We start from the raw sequence: 20,700 nt of genomic DNA on the forward strand, positions 1-20,700 counted from the left end.
ATATGACTATGGTGAATGCTTCATTGCTTATACAAGTGAGCATTAAAATAGTTTGGAATAAAACCCCATGTAAGTACATTTCCTGTTACGACATGTTAGGTCATCAAAATGACGGCTGTACAGTAATCCCTTGAATATCGCGGTTAATGTAGACCAGACATGCCCGCAATAATTGAAAAATCGCGAAGTAGGATCACCCCTATTATAATTACCTTTTTTTTCCTTCAGTGCCAAGTTCTAGTAGCCAGCGGAAGACGGGATTGGCTTCCACTTACGAGTTTCAGCATGGATTTTCACATTTTTATGAACATTAAAAAAAGAATTAATAGCAGAAAAAAATTGCAAAGAAGTGAATTCGCGATAAGTGAAGTCGCGATAATCGAGGGAAGACTGTAGTTTGGTATTGTTACGACACTAAAATCTTCAACTCGATACCCATACAAAAAAAAAAAACACCCAATACGTCACACGCTACTATGCAACATTGGCACTTATGATAAGGTTGTTAGAGTGCTGGACTGAAAAGTGTCTACAAAAAATATTTATATATAATTTCCAACTCTGCGGCCTGGTGACGCGAGTGGTTAGCGCATCGGCCTCACAGCTCTGGTGTCCTCTGTTCAAATCCAGGTCCTGTGTGAAGTTTGCATGTTCTTCTCAGGCCTACGTGGGTTTCCTCCGGGTTCTCCGGTTTCCTCCCACATTGCAAAAACATGCATGGTAGGCTAATCGGACACTCTAAATTGCCCTTAGGTATGAGTGTGAGCGTGAATGGTTGTCCGTCTCCTTGTGCCCTGCGATCGGCTGGCCACCGATTCAGGGTGTCCCCCGCCTCTGCCCCGGAGTCAGCTGGGAAATGCTCCAGCACCCCATGCTACCCTAATGAGGATAAAGCGGTTCAGAAAATGAGATGAGATTAGAATTTCCAACTCTCATTTATTCATTTTCTGGACCGCTTGTCCCCACAAGGGTCGGAGAATGCTGGAGCCTATCCCATCCAATTATGGGCAGCATGAATTGGTTGCCAGCGAATCGCAGGGCACAAGGAGATAGCCAACCACTCACACTCATACCAGGGGCAATTTTAGAGTGTTCAACCAGTCTTGTGTCTGTATCTGTTTTTGTTACTGCAACCAAGATGGCGCCGATTAAGTGGCAGCCGCTAGCGGTAGCTCCGTCCGCTCTTGCTCGTTTTGTGTTTTTGCTGCTTTTCTATCTTTTTAAAGTGCATTTTCATAATATTCTTTGCCTTTTACTTTGTGCTTTTTGCTTTGTTGTTTTGCGACCTTTGCGACTCGACCCCACCCAGTCGCATGGCTTGGTCTGCTTGCTACTGTCTTGCTACTGCAACCAAGGAAATTTCCCGAATACGTGATGAAATAAAGTTCCAATCCAATCCAATCCAGCCTCATGCATGTTTTTGGGAGGAAATCGGAGAAGAACACATGCAGGTGAACATGCAAACTCTATACACAAGAAGATCGGAACCCACTGGGGATTGAACCTTTGATCTCAGAACTGTAAGACGGATGTGCTAACCACGGTACTCGGATGTTTCGTCGAAAGACGTTTGGTACCCGGACGTTTGGTCGACCGGACGTTTGGTCGGCCGGACGTTTGGTAGAACGGACGTTTGGTAGAACGGACGTATGGTAGAACGGACGTTTGGTAGAACGGACGTTTGGTCGCCGGGTTGTTACTGTTGAAACCAGCTCTCAAAATTATAATCATGAGAGAGAGAGTGAGTTTAATATCTAAATATCTAATATCAAAATATCAACAGTAAACTGTCATAATTTGACAGCGAGCGAACCCGGCGACCAAACATCCGTTCTACCAAACGTCTGTTCTACCAAACGTCCTTTCGACCAAACGTCCGGTCGACCAAACGTCCAGTCGACCAAACGTCCAGTCGACCAAACGTCCAGTCGACCAAACGTCCGGGGACCAAACGACCGGGGACCAAACGTCTTTTGACGAAACGTCCGGTCACGGCTAACCACTCTTTCACCAGTCTGCCCATAATTTAAACATTACTAAAAGAAAAGAAAATTACTCTCTTGGTCTTATGCTATTTTTGTAGTGATTTTGTGGGATTGACAATAGAGAAACAGCCCCATTAGAGAAAGGTGGGACATTGGTGCTACAAAAACTGAGCTGCTTGAGCCAAAAAGAATCTATTAAACTTTAGACTCTCTGTCTGTTGTTTTTACACAAAAAATGATCAATCTGAATACCTTAGTAACAAAATCTGGCCTTTAATAGTTATTAAATAACCCACACTGAGACATTTTAAACTAAAGGGTTTAGTTGGTAGTTGTGTGAGGACCGTGGAACGAAATAGAGAATTTACATATTGTTATGTGGTATAACAGATAAGCAAGCATGATATTTATAACAATATATTTATTGGGTTTAGTAAACTTGAGCATCTTTTATAATTCTGTGATTTTGAAAAATGTTAGATCTGAGTGGAACTGCCAACAGATCTGCTGCTGTTATCTTAAAAACATAATACAAGTTTTTTTGCACTGCTGTGCTAGTGTGTAGTGTTAATATTATAAAAAAGTGGCTATTAAAACATCAGAGGATCACACAGCAGACAAGTACCCTGAGAAAGCTTAGCCTTAGAGCCTTTCATCTCTCCACAGATAAAACACCCTTTCCCCCTCATCATTCATCAGGATCCAACATTATTTTCAAAATATTGCCGCAATAAAAGATGGAAAAATTGCAACAGCAGACATACTAATTTCTCATGATTGTGGAGATGCCAATGTTTGAATTCTATGTGAATCAATTGCAGGCTTTTCATTCTACTGTAGGAAGCTTCAGTCATATTTTTTTCAGTTTTTAAAGGATAAGACTTGGGCACCCAATTGATGCCGGAATCAATCCAGCTGTGACTTATGTGCGTTGGCTGAGATGCAGGGCTCCTTTATTGTAGTAAATAAGACAAGATATTTTTATCACAAAATGTAATGATTCTATAATCATCAAAGGGTAACAAAATCCAATGTCTGCCCACACAAACAAGGACACAAACAGTTACTTAGCAACACAGGCACAATGTTTCCAAATTATCTGCTGGTAGTGGAGAATTTCATGGACAGAAATGTGGACAAACTTCTGTTTGATTTCTTTGGGTACTCAAGTTCCTGCCCGCGTTTCAAAATGTTAAAATACATCCTCACACCATGATTGTCTGTATGAACTTCTCATTGGATTCCTGATCTTGACTTGACTTTTGTGCTACTAGTACATTTTGTAGATTACGAGACACCACATGACTCCTCTGCTGTACCATGCCACCTCAAGTTTAACTTTATAACAATATTAATGAATTGTTTTACTGCTTTAAAGAAATCAAAGAAACCAGTTTTTTTCTCATTTTTATTTTGAGGATTCGGTCTGTGACATTGTGACATTATGGTAGCAGAATGATAAGCATTCGAATAAGGAGAATCCAAAGACCGATATCAAAGTAAATGAAAATTAGACTCTCCACCCTAAGCCACAGTGATGTAGAAATTATCCACGAGAAAAAAATGCTTATTGCATATTACTTAAACAAGAGACTATTTTAGTGCATTTTTTTTTAGCTTTTATTTCGGTAGCTATTCAACTCTTAAATAGATTACTGTGATCCTGCACCACTTTGCGGCTTCTACATTCGCGGCTTCAGTATATTGAGTTTTTTTATCTTAAGTATATTTTAAAAAGTTCATAAAAATGTCAAAATTCACGCTGAAACTCGCAAGCGGAAGACGGTTAGAAGAGATTAGAAGAAGGGATTAAAAAATGGCAGAAGTCAGGGCTCCGCTTCTTCTTCGGCCCTGAATTGGATGCCACTCAGCGCTGAAGAAGAAGAAACATTTCACCGTAGAAGAATAATATAAAAAGGCCGACACCTTGCCTTCTCCTGTTTTGTTGCGAGTGAATTTCCCTTTCGCACATCCCTTGACAAGACTACTATTTTGAGTCGCCCTTGAAAATGCCTCCTAATCGTTCTGACATCCAATGAGCCCAGGAAAAACAAGACATGACAGTGACCAAGAAAAAGTAACGTTGCTATGCTAAAGGGCATAGCACGCCAATGCGGCATAAATGTATCTATCTTGGTCCCTTCACCACCAGCTTTGTTTAGATTTTGAGTCGCCGTTGAAAATGCCTTCTAACCGTCCTGGCATCCAATGAGCCCAGGAAAAAAATGAAGACAGTATGTAATTGAGAAAAAGTGACGTTGCTATGCTAAAAGCGTAGCACGGCATTGCGGCATAAATGGATCTAACGTGTGTTTTATCAAGACATACGAAGCGAACATTCGGAAGACGTCCAAAATGTCCTTTTCCGAGGACACTAAGCGAGTGGTAACCATTATGAACACAAAAATTAACCAGGGTATGAGGAGGGATTTACGCCGTAGATAAGTGAAGCTGGCATGACGAGTGGACATTAACAGTGGAAAGGCAGCGGACAACAACAAGGATGAGAATAAAGAACGTGGTTTTCAGTTTGCAAGAATAGTTCCAGAGAATTGATAACAACATGGTCGGAGGAAACAAACGGTGGTCGCCATGTTCATTGTGCGCCGAAAACCTCTCGAAGAAAGAAGCTCCTCCTGAAAAGCTCTCCCACAGCGCCTCCTGAAGATTAAATCAATGATCCAATGCCTTTCGAATCTGATGAAGAGGACTTGGACTATGGCTCCCTGTTAGAATTCACTCCCAATAACCTGTTTTTTCATTATTATTTAAATCAAGCAAAGAGGAACTATTTTCACTGTGAGTATAGTACCTAAAGTATTCACATTTTTGTATTTATCGATTATATTTAAATATTAATATATAATCTTCATATGCCTATAACTTGAATATTTAATAAATACACTTCTTGATAATTGTACTTGTGTACTTGTATTTTCGTATAGACGCAAAAACATGTCGTATGGTATGTATTAATCATAGGGGTGATCCTACTATGAAGACCCGAATAATAGTAGGCACTGGAATAATAGTAGGGAGTGGAAAATTCCAAATGAATTAATAATAGTAGGCACCGGAATAATAGTAGGCAGTGGAAAATTCCAAAAATAATGAATATTAGTAGGCACGAGATAATTAGTGTCTAAACAGATTCGATGCATAGAATTGCGTATAACGTAACTCTCGTATATATTAGGCCTACCAATACATTGTAATTATGTATATTGCAACTCTACCAGTGGCAATTGCACGTTCTTACTAGTACAAGTACGTTAGTAAAAACAGCACGTGTGCTTTACACGTAGAAAGTTAATGACATAGAACAATGTTGCTGCTGCACGGACTTAATTGAGGCAAAAATTAATAATCGTAGGCACCCGAATAAGAATCGTAGGCATGCGAAAATTTGAGTTGAAAAAATAATCGTAGGCATACGATTATTCGGGTCTTCATAGTACTTTGCATTTTTTCAATTATCGCGGCCATGTCTGGTCTACATTATCCGCGATATTCGAGGGATTACTGTACCGTGTTTCGGTGTGCACTCCCCTGTTGAAAAAAAATAGAGGTCCACTACTGAAAACACTCACAGAAAAGCATACACATTTAGGCGATATGGTGCAGTGTGGTTAGCAGTCCGCCTCACAGTTTTGGGTTGAATCCGGGTGGGTTTTGACCACTCGTGTGTGGTGGAGTTTGCATGTTCTCCGGGTTCTCAGGTTTTCTACTGCATTCCTGAAGCATGCATGCTAGGTTGAATAGTTGTTCGTCTCCAGCCCTGTAATTGGCTGGCAACCAATTCAGTTCCCTGCCTACTTCAGCACCCCAGCAACCCTTGTGAGGATGAGCGGGACATGAATAATTGCATGAGCATACAAATGTTTACAACACAAGTGACTGTTCTTCTCTATGGACCCTCTTGTTTTTTTTACCCCTTTGTGACAAAAACTCAATAATTTGAGCAAACATTAAACTTCGAGTTGAACCCTGGACAAACTGAAATTATCAGAAGCTACCACATCAGGTTTGAAGTAGCTGGCATAAAATGTGGTGAGAACATGTATTAACAACAATTCATGGTATTTGGAATAAAAGCGCAAACTTTACAGTACTAAAAATGGATTGTATATGGGACATGACCTGTCACACATTAGCTTTTATGACTTCTGTTGAGACTAGAGTTAGGAAAATAGTCCCTGGTGGGGCATTGTGACTTATCACTATCTTGCAGAAGAGATTATTTCAAATATAAGATAGTAAGGGAGGTCAGAACACTTAAGTCTCATTTACAGAGAGCGGCCCACTGTTGCGAGTGGTAAGCGCGTCGGCCTCACAGATCTGGGGTCCTTGGTTCAAGTCCAGGTCGGTCCACCTGTGTGGAATTTGCATGTTCTCCCCGGGCCTGCGTGGGTTTCCTCCGGGTACTCAGGTTTCCTCCCACATTCCAGAAACATGCATGGTAGGCTGATTGGACACTCTAAATTGCCCCTAGGTATGAGTGTGAGTGTGCATGGTTGTCCGTCGCCTTGTGCCCTGCGATCGGCTGTTCACCGATTCAGGGTGTCCCCCGCCTCTGACAGCTGGGATTGGCTCCAGCACCCCCTGCGTCACTAATGAGGATAAAGCGGTTCAGAAAATGAGATGAGATGAGGTTAGTGGAGAGTCATATGCACTCATCCAAAGAGCCACATATGACTCCCGAGCCATAGGTTCCCCGCCCCTGTTATAAACCATGGCAAATTGATAATTACATTTTTTTAATACAGGGCAAGGTCGTTTTGAAAGCTTTTTTGGATTGTTTGTATTCTACAAATTGCTGGTGGTTAATTCGAGCTGAAATTTATCATGCCAGGATGTGCACTGAAAATGTGCTCGTGTGTGATTATTTAACATGAGGACCAAAATAAATGAGCTTTTTAAAAAATTGACTTGCATCCATTTTTATACGTATAACTGCGGGTGATGCAATCAACTCAGCCGGTGAGTTACATTTCTTTATGCGCAGTGACGTCGGTTATAAGCGACAATACGTTAGAAAACTACATTTCCCAAACAATTGTAGGAGGATTTGGACTCTGGAGCATTTATTTCTATATGCGGCTTTTCATTTCTTTCGTGTTGACCGCTGTGCGATTTCCGATTCTCTTTAAACACAACTGGAATCGCTGAAATCAATATCAATCTCATTGGCTAATTAATAGGCACGCGCTCGCCTTGCCATTCATTCGAGCTACAGTATTTAACCTAGGATTATATATTTCGAATACTAGCTCTTTTCTAACTGCTCGTGTGAATTAATGCCAAAACCGGTGCTTACAATCTAAAGTTACAAGTAGAGCTTCCACGAGACCAATTTTTGACATGTGGTGCTGTCACCCAGTCCAAACTTTGCTAAGCTGTTCCCCTCGAGATGAATCCTCAAACTTTGATATTGATTTAATTATAAATAACTACTTTTATGATCAAAAATATATGATCATCTTACCTTTCTGGATTGGTGAAATAAAGCAATACGTCAAGTTACGTTTGGTCGTGTAGGTTAGAGAGGTAGGTCACGGTATTGGACCGTCCCTCTCTCCTAGAGGCAGTGGTGCATTCGCGTACATTTAGTAGATTAGCACTTCACAGGCAGGCGCTGATTTCGTTTTCAAGCATTTCATCCTTCCTAATTAGTCGTTGCACTGGTTCAAAGCAACTGGCCATTTCTAACGTTCTAATGCCGTCGAATGCAGTCATAAGGTGTATTTGGTTTGTTAAACACTGCGGGGTGACAATATATCGCTTATGAGATGAATTAGCCCCTACGGATAGTGCAGTATTACACCGCTATGTACTAGCACCCGCCGTCATTACCTGAGATGCGTCTGTAGAAATGTGTCGTGACATCAGCCGAGAAACTGAATCACGATCTGTCAAGGTTATCGTGCAAAATGACATGGTTCTTTACTTACCTTTTCTTCTTACTCAGACCTTGATTTTGGTTCACTTTGAACGGTGAATCTTTTGCCGAAACACCAACCTCCAGATAAATGAGTGCAGTATTTCGCAGTAGCTGCCACTCTGTATACCCCTCAAATTGATGACGCATAGCTCTTCCATAATCTTCTCACATCAGTTACTATACTAAGCTACTACTATAGAAAAAAACAGCACGACTTCACCTTAATTCTAAGCTTATTGCAACAATCAAATGGTCCAACCTATTGCATTGTATAATTTTATTACAAATGTCATCTTGCTTTTTACAACGGAAACAGTTGAGAAAAAGACAGCACGTTTACTGCCTACATACAACAATCCACCACACTGCACAAAGCTTCCCCGATTCATCATGTCATACATTAGAATATTTTACAAGTCAACAACAAAGTTCAACTTCCAATGGGACCGAACAGCTCTTTTTAGTGACTCATAGGCTCAAAAAAGATTCCATGGAAGTCTAAATTGAAAACCATGAGCGGCACGTTTATTCCCCTTTTAGGTTGTTGCCCATTTCGTTTTATGCATTTCCCTCAGTTCAGTTGCCTGACGATGGCATTAATGTCTGTGCCACGAAATCCAGGTTCGCCTAGGTCCTTTAGCAGTCCAGCCTTGTCCTTGGCAGCATGACGCGCTACTGAAAGTTTGAAAGGCATCAGGAACCCGTTGGCTTCCTGAAAGGCCTTGCCAACAGAGTAAACTTCATGAATCAAGTCCTCCAAACAGATAATTCCATGTTCACCTGAGAATCAAAGGAAAAGTTGATATTTTTAACAGCCCATATCAGCACATCACTGTCTTACGTGCAATTATCAAGACAGAAAACACTTGTGCATCCCAGTGAGAATACGCGATATTGAAAAAAAAATGGAATTTCAATTTTTAAAATGTGTAATAGTGAAGAAATTGCAAATAAAAGGCAGTATTTCAAAGTTGCCACGTGACATGAGGGCAGGCATTTTACCAAAGCTGTTATTATTTAGACCAATGAACTGCGACTATCTTAGGCCGTCTTCAGACTAGAAGCCAAAATCCAATTTTTAGCCCCTCCAGATTTAAAAGTGGATGTTTTTTTGTAGTCCAAACAGTCACAAAGCACAGAATTTAGATTTTTGAGAGCCAACTAAAAACCGCATATGGAAGGTAGTTTTAATATTCCAATATTTACAACAGCTTTTCAATCGAAACAGCACTGTGCTCTGTCTGTGATGTCACTCTACATGATGGACTAAATTTAGGCAAAGAGCTCCAATCAAAATGTAGAGCGCTTAAAAGAATGGAGTACGCTGAGGAGAGGAAGAAATATTTTCTCGTCGGTCTGTGAGGAGATATAGCTTCACAGGCAAAGCTCAAGAAGCTAATGTATGAAAGTATTTAGTCAATTTTTTTCTCTCCAACGACCTATCTACCGTATTTTCTCGCATATAAGCCGTATTTCTAACTAAAAAAAATGAATGAATCAAGGGTACGGCTTATATGCGCTCAAGACTTACAGCGTCGCAATACTTCTTACACCAGTAGATGCCGGCAAAGTAACATCTACTATTTGTTGGTTATTTTCTGTTTTGCAGTGAGAAATCAACCATAACTGATTTAATTCCTTATTATATTGACCCTAATATTTCAGAAATACCACGCGCGATGATTTTTCTTATGATTTTCCCTTCAAAGTAACACATTTGTACTCCCTATAAAAACCATGACTATGGAGGTGAAAATTGCATATCAGGGGGTGGCTTATACGCGAGGAATTGTAAAATTCAGCGATTTTAAGGGTGTGGCTTATATGCAAGTAAATATGGTAACTTATGGTGGTTTATGCAAACATGATCCACTAATGACAAACATATCAGAAGTTAAAAAGTCAGGTTTTTTTTCCATAATCACAAAATTAGCAACCTTGTATATTTGGGGCAACTATCTTTCGCACGATGGCAATTTATTTTCAGTGTTGACTTCCCCTTAAAGGGTTGAAGAAAACTTACCCATATGTTCCTCAATGAAGTTGTTATCTGTTAAAGCAACAGCCCTTTTATCCACTTTGGCCTGTCCTCTTTTTAAAATGAGCTCACGAACAGACTTCAAGTTAGGATATCTATTTGGAAAATAGGTATTTTGTTAATGATGAGAAATAATTAACCATGTATTGCAGGGGTTGAACACTTACCCCCAAACTACGTAAGGCTCAACAATTTTTAACATGGTGAGGGAGTTGTTGCTGATCCGGACAAAAGCTCCACTAAAGATTTTTCTTAGCCTCAATGTCTGGATGACATTCCTCACTTGGGGACTGACACCTTTAATACTAAAAAGAAAATATTAATGGTTACTTACATTCAAGATATATTTTTTAACATTGCCGATTGTGTAATGCCTGCCAATTTTCAATCAACAATTATCAGATCAATAGTGAATACTCACACTCTTACGCGAATGGCTAAAGCTAATTTGTTTTTTGCAGGAGGCAGCATCACAGACGACGGCCTCTTCATAAACCGGCGTATCCGAGTCTCATCCTGGTGTTTCCTGCGGCTGTCCTTTAAAAATTCTTCCAAACGCTTGAATTTTACCGGTGCACCTTTGGAGACCTTAAAAAATATCAAAATCCAACATTAGTCGATAAATATGATGACATTGTGACCAACACTGTGTAGATACTAAATATACCATATTCTCTCGCATACAAGTCGTATTTGGAACTCAAAAAATGATGACTGAATCAAGGGTACGGCTTATATGCGCACTAGATTTACAGCGTTGCTACTCTTTTCCACCAGTAAATGTCAGCAAATTAACATACTATTATTTCTTTTTGGTTTTGAAGAAAACAACCATTACTGGATGATATGGATCAATAATGTGCTTTTGATTCATACCGTAGATCAGAAACACAACGTACGATTTTTCTTAAGATTTTCCCTTCAAAGAAACATAATTGTACTCCCTATTAAAACCATGAATATGGTGTTGAAAATTGTGAATCAGGGGGCTGCATATATGTGAGAAATTGTAAAATTGAACGATCCTCAGGGCAATTTTAAGGGTGTTCGGGGGCACTTTATCCACGGCACTCGTAAACGAACAAACAAATTTAAATTAACTTGGATAAATATATACAGACACTCAAACATATGTTTAATGTAACTTTACACAAAACTGAATTCTAGTTTTGTCTTAATCTTTTGTTACCTTCGTTTTCCGGATTCGCGGTTTGCCACGCCTCCACCCTCACGTTCGCTATCGATGGACTGTTTGTTGTTGTATTTCCTTCAAAATATTCCGAAAATGATGCACACAAATGTCCTCACAATAGGATAACGCACGACCACTTGCCAACTAGAAATAGGCTTAAATGAGCGATCGTGGGAGCTCCTTTCCTTAGAAAGAATAACAGGAAATGCAATAGCCGAGCTTCCCACGTATTGATTGTGGGTAATGACGTTTTATTCTGAGAAAGGGTGCCATTGGCTATTGGTGTTGTGTGCACGAGTATACTTCATTACCCAGAAAGCCCTCTTTTGGCCCGCGCATGCGCGTTGTGCGTTTCCTGGACAAAACTAGTCTGAATAAATCGTTCAGTCCTCGTAGATATAGTAGTTATACACGAAATAGATGCGGCAAAAAAAGACAGTGCGCTACAATGATAAACAGCCTGTCACGTCATGGCCACCTGGCTTCGTCGCATCTCGAAATTTTAATTGTATCGCGAGCAAATTATTCGATCGAAATTTTCGTCGTAACACGAGCATGTTGTATGACAAGCACGAGGTACTACTGTATATATTTATATTTTTTTCTTTCTTTTCTACTTGATAAAATCTTACTGTCATACGATCTACCAATAGTACCTAGGCAATCAACTGGTAGCTCGCGATCAACGTATTGAGCACCCCTGCCTTAGATGGTCCAGGGTGCTGAGGCATTTTCAACGGCGATTCAAAAAACAAACAAAGCTGCAATAGGCTCATCTTAGTGTTTCTCCACAGGAGCGCGATGCGAAATTCAATAGGAACAAAACAGGAAAAGGCAAAACGTCTTCCTTCTCGGCCTTTTATATTAGTTGATGTATCGTTCTTCTCTGCCGAAATGTGGCTTCTTCGGGGCTGAGTGCCACCCTATTCAGAGCAGACAAAGAAGCGCAGCCCTGTCATCCGCCAATTGTCATTCCGTCTTCCGAATGCGTGTTTCAAAATTAATTTTGACACTTATGAACATTTTGATCTGGATACTTAATATAAAAACTGCAATGTACTGACGCCGCAAGGTGGTGAAGGGTGACAGTAGTTTGGGGAGAGGCCATGACAAATAATTATACATTATGTAAAAGCATTTTTAGGTGGTCATAAAATAAAGGTTAACTTTTGTAAGTGTGAATTGATATTCCAAACAACTAATGAATGTGCAGTGTTACTGTATTTTTCTATTTGAATTGGTCATGTCTGCTAGGTGACGTGATATAGTTTGTTATGTTCCTGACTGATGCCCAGGTAAAAAAAAATGCATTACCAGTCAGTGGTTTATAACGATGGTTAGTTACCACCTTTTAACTTCAATAGTACGTTTACCACCAAAAACAACATATTACTCACCTTTCTCTTATCAAGCAGCGCAAGCTTCGCTTGTGTAGCTTTAATGGCCTGGTATTTTTTTCTCTTCTTCAAGAGAAACTCTGGAACTAACTTGATCACCTTATTTGACCTGGTAAAAGCAGTAGGGTAACTTATGAGCCAAGTAAATTTTCGTCGCCCATATGGTTAAAATAATAATACAATTGTTTCGAAAACTTTCCACGTGGAAAACAACTAGCTGTACGTTGTCAGCATGGCAAAGTAGTTAAACTATCAACCGTTTAAGTACCACAAGTAATACATTTCATATATCCCATATATCTGATATAAAAGGCAAAAAACAACAGCGGGGGTACGTTGGGCAAGTAGCTCTATGTGAAAGAAAAAACTTGTTTTCTACTAGCGTGATAATCAAAATACAAATTTGAACAATGAAACATAGGCCGTGATTATCCATGGAAGTCCAAGCATTGATGTTAAGTGATCAAACATAAGCAGATGGACTGAGATTTAAATAAAGGCGATACATACTCTGATTCAGCCATGTTGGAACGTTTGTCCGGCATGATTTTACGTCACTATTCCGCGACGCGTTTCTTCTTGAACGAATTTGTGTGCCTCACAAGGAAGGAAGTATATTACTGCCATCTAACGTATCGAGGAGGAAGTAGAAAGTATATATACGTACTATAGTATACAGGGGTCGGGAACCTTTTTAACGAAGAGAGCCATAAACAATTCATATTTTCTAATGTTATTCCTTGAGAGCCATACTCCGAATTTAAAAGTCAAAATACATGTAAATGGGTGTCTTTTATTTTAGTAATTTCACCACTTTTAAAGTGGAAAAAAGAACACTTTTGACAACATTCTTATGCAGTTGCTAATCAATGAGAGTATGCATTCTAGCAGAGTCTAATGCAAAAAAAGAAGACTAAAGCAGCACTGGACGTAGTATTTCAGTTCTGTCCCCAGCTGGTTCCATATTTTAGCTCACAGGTTAGCGAAGAGCCAGATGCACCCATCGAAAGAGCGACATGTGGCTCCAGAGCCATAGGTTCCCTACCCCTGCTATAGTACATTGTCCAATACCTTTAACGTATTACGTACATGACTTTCCCGATTGAACAATTTATTTGCAGCTGAATAAAGAAAAAAAGAGCAAGGGATTTGAGTATAATTCCAGAAATGGAAGAATTGTTGGCTTAAAAATTCTGTAAAAAAACTTTTCTGTTCTTAGTTTTGTATTTGGGCGGACCGCTGGGGCGAGTGATAAGCGCATCGGCCTCACAACTCTGGGGTTCAAATCCAGGTCATGTCCATCTTTGTGGAGTTTGCATGTTCTCCCACATTCCAAAAACATGCATGGTAGGCTGATTGGACACTCTAAATTGCCCCTAGGTATGAGTGTGAGCGTGAATGGTTGTTTGTCTCCTTGTGCCCTGCAATTGGCTGGCCACCAATTCAAGGTGTCCCCCGCCTCTTTCCCGAAGTCAGCTGGGATAGGCTCCAGCACCCCCCGCGACCCGAGTGAGGATAAAGCCTGTCAGAAAATGAGATGAGATGAAAGACAATAGTTAGCAGGTTACAACAACACAATATTAATGTTGTTCTACCTCCTTTACTCTGCTTGCAGAGGATACCCACTTGTTTCAGTGTGTATGTGTATGTGTGTGTATGTGTGTATGTGTGTAAGTGTGTGTGTGTGTGTGTGTGTGTGTGTGTGTGTGTGTGTGTGTGTGTGTGTGTGTGTGTGTGTGTTGGGGGTGGTTATTATTGTCATTATTTCAGTATACGTATTATTATTTTATTATTTTCCTTTTTTCCCCTCGATGAACAGCAAGGCAGATTTGGAACTGCCTACACACAACAAACACAATAGTAAGAAGATGGGTAATAAACATAATACAGATAAATAAATAAAAATACATGCATAAACCGACGATATATTTACGTTTTTATTGTTATTTCATTTTTATTACCTCATATTGTACAGTTCAATTGTGTAGACTGAAAGTAAACGAAAGATAGTGCTCTAAGACAGATTAATGAAGAAAACAATCACAGATAAACGCATCGAAAAGCCATTTTGTAATGCCTAAATCAAAACATGATTAGAACATTTAAGTGTTTTTTCTCTGCCGATCAAACTTGTTATCATAAAAATGTGGCTTCGTCACGACGGATTTGAAATATATCAAATAGTATTTGCTTGTAATTAATCAATCATTAAGTCACTCGTCTTTTCCAAAGTAATTGAAACATTATTCAAAATTTTGCATGGTAGGTGGTATTTTATGTTTCCACTTTCCGGTAGTCTAAGATCAATTCTTCGCTAGACACACATTGGCCAAACATTACTGTCATTCATGAAAAAAGTGGCACATTAGTGTGCAATTGGTAAACTCCGAAATTTGGATATTAAACGTTCATTAAACGTACTCTGAGTTGAATAAAAGTAAGTAACAACATGAAAAACATTCGAACTTAAAGAAAGGACACAATTTTCCTTCTAAAATACTGCTTTAAAATCAATATAGTGATTTGTTTCTCTACAACAAAACTAAAATGCACTTTAAATGTAAAAGAAAATAAACTTATGTTGTAAAAGAATTTTTAAACGGGTTTAGTATGTATTTAACGTCAAATTTGAAAATTTCCTACAGCACCTGAAAGCATCAGGAGTTTCATTGTGGCCCTGCTGTGCTAACGCCATCACACACGGCAGTACGACAGAAGGGCAGCATTTAGAATTTTAGATGGCTACAACAGAAGCAACCTTTATTAGACTTTTCTAATTACATCACGACGCCAATGGAATATAGAGCTACGGATTAATGAACACACTTTAAACGGGTAAGATCATTTTATTCATATCACCTCGTGGTAGGTTACTCCTGAATATGACAGTGAATTAAATACTTCCACTGTCTAGTTTTTCATCATTGCCCGGATTCTTATTCTACTTACTGTTTTTTTTCTTTGAAGGAATATTACATAGTCACTTTTTTCCCATTTCCAGATGAGATATACATTGTTTCACTACAATAGTTTGGTCGTTGAAAGTGGAATGAAGCCACCGTAAAAATAAAGTTAATTAATCGTCTATAATAAACCACAATTTTTATCCGAGTAAGACCAATATATGGGGATAAGAATCGGATATGTGGAATGAATTTTACATGAGTCTTTTTTTTCTACGCACGTCTCCGTTGTTTACCTTATCTCCCACCTTTAAAACCTATCCTCAGCAGCATCAGCATCTTGATGCCTAGTGGAGTCATGTGAAGGACACAACCTCCCAGGCATTGCAATGTTGCGGGATGCTTAGCAGCTTGACTGTTTGCAGGCGAGGCAAATTAAACATCTTATTTCACTAAGAAGTTACATACACACCTCTACTTACAAATGCTTCTAGGCACGAAAGTTTCAGGTTACAAATTTTTATATGCAAATGAGTGACTCGAGAAACGAAAAACATCCAAGTTACGAAATCCCCAAAAATGTAAATGCATTTTCTTATCCATTATTTTACTTTGAATTCCCCTTATTAAGCGATTAAAAACTGTACAAATGCAACGTGACACATTTCCACGGCAACGCACTCGTAACAGAACAAACAAATTTAAATTAACTTGGATTAATATATACAGACACACTCAAACATACGTTTAATGTAACTTTTCACAAAACTGAATTCTAATTTTGTTTTAATTTTTTGGACCTTTGTTCTCCGGGTTGACTCCACCCGGAGTTTCAGCGGGAGTTTTTAAAAGGAACGCATCAAGGGTTCTTTGTTTTTGCCTTCCCTTCAAATATTTCAAAAATGACGCGCACAAATGTCCTCACAATACGATAACGTGCGACCGCTTGTCAGGGTGCCTCTTTTCTGCAAAATCAGAAAACTCTTGCCACTTTGCTAGCATGTCTTTGATATCCTTTGTAGCCAGGCAGTACCCCTCTTCCACCTCCTCTTAGCTACTGAGTTCTCGCAACACCTCCAAATGTTCACTCTCCTGGAGCTCGATTAAATCCTGTGTCATCAGTTCTTCGTGGTGCTCGGCAATTAGGTCATTCACATTTGCCTCGTTAACCTCCAGCCCCAAGGAATTTCCAAGTGACATGATATCATCCATGACAACGAGCAAGCTTTGTGACACGTACTCCATTCTCGTATTTTTCAATTCTTTTGCACTTAATATTGATTGTCAATGTTCGCCTTCTTTGCACAACTCTTCATTGCACCTGTTTGCTTTGGATCCATTGTTGTTCACTTTGTATTATGCATTGACTAACGGGGGAAAAACACGGGAAAATGCAACTCTCCGCCCAGTGCTCGTAGATATCTGTTATACACGAAAGAGATGCGGGAAAAACAGACGGTGCGCTACAATCATAAACAACCTCTCATGTCTTGGCCACCTGGCTTTCTCGTATCTCGAAATGTTTCTCGTATCTAGAGATAATTATTTGCTCGAAATTTTACTCGTGTCTCAAAATGCTCGTTTGTCGGGGTGCTCGTATATCGAGGTACCACTGTACAAAGTAGATGGCTGTCAGCCCTCGTAGTATGGGCTCTTGCCACCATCTGGTGGACAAACACGGGTATTACATCTATAACGGCCGCAGAGGGAGATATTTTAGCGGCGCAGAGCACATTTTCATATGCTTTATTTATTTTAAAACATTAATAAATAATTTCCTTATAATTTTCTCTCATTTCTGTGTCAGATCTTTCTTACAAAATTGGGACACTGACCAATTTTAAAGGGTTTAGTTGGTAGCTGTGTGAGGACCCTGGTACGAATTGGAGAATTTACATATAAAGTACACCTCTACTTACGAAATGTTCAAGTTACGAAAAAGGCCTTGGAATCCATTAATTTCGTAAGTAGAGGTAGGCCTGTAGTTGTGTGAAAAAGAATACCATATTTATTTGAGTATAACACGCACCCGTGTATAACGCGCCCCCATAATTTGTGACTAAAACTTGGTATACTTTTTTTCCACTCTTTCTCACCTCACACCAACGATTGCAACGGTACTGGTAACTGGCAAATGCTGAACACATGTCGCCATGACAAAACATTTATTCACAACATATGGTACGGAAACCTGGTAAAACAAACTAGCAGTATGAACACAATTCTCAAATGGAATTTACAATTTTAAATCTGTAAAGTCTAATTCATCATCATAATATTTAAACATTTTCAAAGTCTTATTCATCATCAACGGATTCACCAATCAATTGATTCCATTCTTCTTGAGGGAGGATAGTGCTCCCTGGGCGGACTCGAGTGAGCAGCTGCCCCGCTAACGTTTCTGTGGAACAACTTTTTCAAATTTTACCCTCCCCTATAATCTTGCCAAAGGCTATTTGGATAGGGCTGGCTTTTGTAAAAAAAAAAAGGTCGATTATATCCCCTGGGCCAGGGGTCGGGAACCTTTTTGACACAGAGAGCCATAAACAATTCCTATTTTCAAATTTTATTTATTTGAGAGCCATACTCAGAATTTTTGTGTAAAAATGTGAAAATGAGATGTGACTTTTTGGGGGTCATTTTACCACTTTTAAAGTACTAAATGAATTTTTTTGACAGCAGTGTTGCGCAGTTGCTAACCAATGAAAATATGCATGCAGAAAAGTCTAATAAAAATATAATTTAAAAAAAGATGATTAAAGTTAGAGGTACTGTCAGTGCCATACCCAGTTCCCTACCCCTGCCCTGTGCCCTGGTAGAACAGACTCTCGCACGCCATCTGGTGGACAAAAACAGGTTTTTACGTCTCTCATTATAACGACTGCGGATTGCAGATTTTCCCCAGGATTTGGTCATAAAATCGAAGACGTCATATATAACGCGGACCCGAACTTTGCTTCAGTTTTTTGTGTGCTTCAGTTTGATTGTGAGCGTGAGTGGTTGTCTGTCTCTCTGTGTGCCTTATGGCTGACTGGCAATCACTGTAGGTGTGTAATCTGCCTTCCACCCGAAGTCAGCTGGAATAGGGTCCAGAAACCCCAGCAACCCTTCTGGAGTATGGAAAATGAATGAGTTTGAGTTGCCCCCAACTCTTTTCTCAAACCCCTTGCTTGTTAATTCATTTAGTCAATGAATCTGAAGGAAAAAACTCACTACAGCTGACACCACATGCATGAGGAAAAACAAGAGCCCTTTTTTTACTAGTACAAAGCATAAAGCAATGTTGAGTCTATCTATATGTGGAAATTCCAAGATAAAATGTACTGACAGTTTCTTTTAGTTACTTTTTGTGTAAAGGACCATTCCCCACTACACCCACCAAATTACGACAAAAAATAACTCGTAATAGGTCAACTTAAAAAAAACTGCATTTTGGGAATTTTTCTTTTACAGTAAAAATTTGAATTTTCTCTGTGTGCTAAGGAAAGTAAATCCTCACACAACTCATACAAGAAGCTAAAAGGATTCAGACAAACCAGAAAACTATTCTAATAGATTTGTTCTTTTAGTATTGACAAATTGCCTTACTTGCTGCATGCCACATCCCTGGTTAATTTTAGAGAGAGGGAAAAAAACATAAACAAGTTTTTCCATAAAGATTGTGATTATAGTTCAATCATCTAAATGTATATTTATCAAAATACATAAAATCTTCTGCAGGGTCTGTTGGTGGATTTCTAGTCTTGGTCTTGAATAAACAATGAATAAACAAGGGTAGAAGAAGCCGCCACTTTATTGGTTTATGTTATCACCTTGTTAAGTCAGATGGCCCAAACTCGTGTTTAAAAGTGGAAACAGTGACACACTGTTCTGCCCTTTGGGTCCTGCAGCATCTTCTAAAGGTCAGAGTCATATCAAAATAATGTTGCCCCTTGTGTCACTTTTCACTGAATAGTCCCTTTTCTCTCTTGCCTGCCTTTATTTTTTATCTAAACAGTGTGTCCTCAGTTTACTTTTTTTTTAAAGTCAGGATCCAATTTCATATACCGTGGCTAAAAGACTAGTAAGGGCATTATGACAGTCTATGTTTGCATTGAAAACCCTTCTAAACTGTAATACTTTTAAAACAATCAAGTGGACACGCAAGTATGGTTGCAACAAAATGTGGTGTTAAGTAGAGCTACAAAATGCAAAAGCATGGAGGGAGTGAGACAAAAAACATTGGGAGCTTGTAAATAAAAACTAAATGACTAAATGAGTTGGTTGTTTATCACTTGATCAAGTGGGTTGTTTATAACTTGATCAAAAGTTTAGATCCATAGGCTATAAAAGCCCAAATCTGCTCAAAATCCCCATGTTCTGTCAGGTATTAGCACAGTCATGTCCTCCTGATGGCTAAAGCTAAGAGGTTTTCTGTTTTTGAATGTGGTCGGATCATTGGGCTGCATTAATAAGGTTTTTCAGATTTGTACAAATTCTAGTGCCATTTATTAAGATGTTTTATGTATATTAATAATGAAATGTTATGGCTACATCATTTATGGGTAGTAAAAATACACCTGGTGATGGCAGTTGTCATATTGGTGTGTGACTTGTGATGTTGCTCACACTGGTCCTCAGTTTGCTCAGGTAGGTTGTCTGTATGCCCAGATATATGAAAAATTAGAGGGAACATTGGTGCCTACTGCAGTGTAATAACAAATAGACGCATCTGTGGGAATAGGATTTCATTACAAAAAAAGAAATTCAAAGACCTTGTCTGTTGTGACCAGTGTTCTGCTTGTTCCTCCAGTTCACCCCCAACGCAGGCAGTCTGGCGGTGTGATTGTGAGTGCGAATGGTCGTCTGTCCCTGTGTCCGACAGCTGACTTGCGACCAGTCTAGGGTGTAGTCTGCCTTTTGCCTGATGTTAGCTGGGATAGGCTCCAGTAACCCCTGCAAACCTTATGAGGATGCACGGCACAGATGTTGAATGAATGAATGTGCTGTGTCGGAAATTTAAACAACTGAATGGACTATTTAGCGTCTCCATTTTATGTTTAATTCACTCAGTTCAGCGTTCGGTCAGACGGAAAAAAATTAGGCTTATATCCGGAGTCGTTGTGTTTTTCTAATTTCCTATACAACATGCATTAACCATTTTCTGATTAAAAAAAAGAAATCCTGAAACAAAAAACAAAAACAAAATTAGAATTCTTGTCGCCAAAGTAATGAAACAAAACAAAAGAGGACGCGGTGCGCTGA

General features: G+C 39.3%; 3 protein-coding genes across 5 annotated transcripts in view; 1 reads left to right on the forward strand and 2 right to left on the reverse strand.

Moving 5' to 3' along the window:
* The window catches only part of slc5a6a (solute carrier family 5 member 6a), a 30,633-nt gene extending 22,573 nt beyond the window's left edge, over window positions 1-8,060 (reverse strand). The window contains exon 1 of one of the 2 annotated variants that reach the window (XM_077587317.1): window positions 7,937-8,060. The gene's annotated coding sequence lies outside the window, so the exon portion shown is untranslated. Of the gene's footprint in view, window positions 1-7,470; window positions 7,558-7,936 lie in introns of those variants that run through there. The other variant, XM_077587316.1, reaches the window with a different exon arrangement.
* Window positions 8,061-8,188: 128 nt separating this feature from the next.
* Window positions 8,189-13,205, reverse strand: rpl7l1 (ribosomal protein L7-like 1). Its single transcript, XM_077587797.1, has 6 exons — window positions 13,064-13,205; window positions 12,554-12,662; window positions 10,386-10,552; window positions 10,132-10,269; window positions 9,950-10,059; window positions 8,189-8,706 (listed from the first exon to the last, which is right to left on the reverse strand). Exons 1-6 carry the CDS (start codon window positions 13,096-13,098, stop codon window positions 8,498-8,500), a joined length of 768 nt encoding a protein of 255 aa, XP_077443923.1. The 5' UTR covers window positions 13,099-13,205; the 3' UTR covers window positions 8,189-8,497.
* A 2,017-nt stretch (window positions 13,206-15,222) lies between these two features.
* The window catches only part of fynb (FYN proto-oncogene, Src family tyrosine kinase b), a 37,365-nt gene continuing 31,887 nt past the window's right edge, over window positions 15,223-20,700 (forward strand). For both annotated transcript variants that reach the window (XR_013296832.1, XM_077587242.1), the window contains exon 1: window positions 15,223-15,388. The gene's annotated coding sequence lies outside the window, so the exon portion shown is untranslated. The remainder of the gene's footprint in view (window positions 15,389-20,700) is intronic.

Source organism: Stigmatopora argus, chromosome 19 (assembly GCF_051989625.1).
Source record: "Stigmatopora argus isolate UIUO_Sarg chromosome 19, RoL_Sarg_1.0, whole genome shotgun sequence".
NCBI classification, from domain to species: domain Eukaryota; kingdom Metazoa; phylum Chordata; class Actinopteri; order Syngnathiformes; family Syngnathidae; genus Stigmatopora; species Stigmatopora argus.

Coding starts and splice junctions, on each gene's coding strand:
- rpl7l1 (XM_077587797.1), bottom strand. CDS start 13,098: ATGCCGGACAAACGTTCCAACATGGCTGAATCAGA. Junction 10,553..12,553: donor CGCTGCTTGATAAGAGAAAG/GTGAGTAATATG, acceptor ATATTTTTTAAG/GTCTCCAAAGGTGCACCGGT. Junction 10,060..10,131: donor GAGCCTTACGTAGTTTGGGG/GTAAGTGTTCAA, acceptor TTTTCCAAATAG/ATATCCTAACTTGAAGTCTG.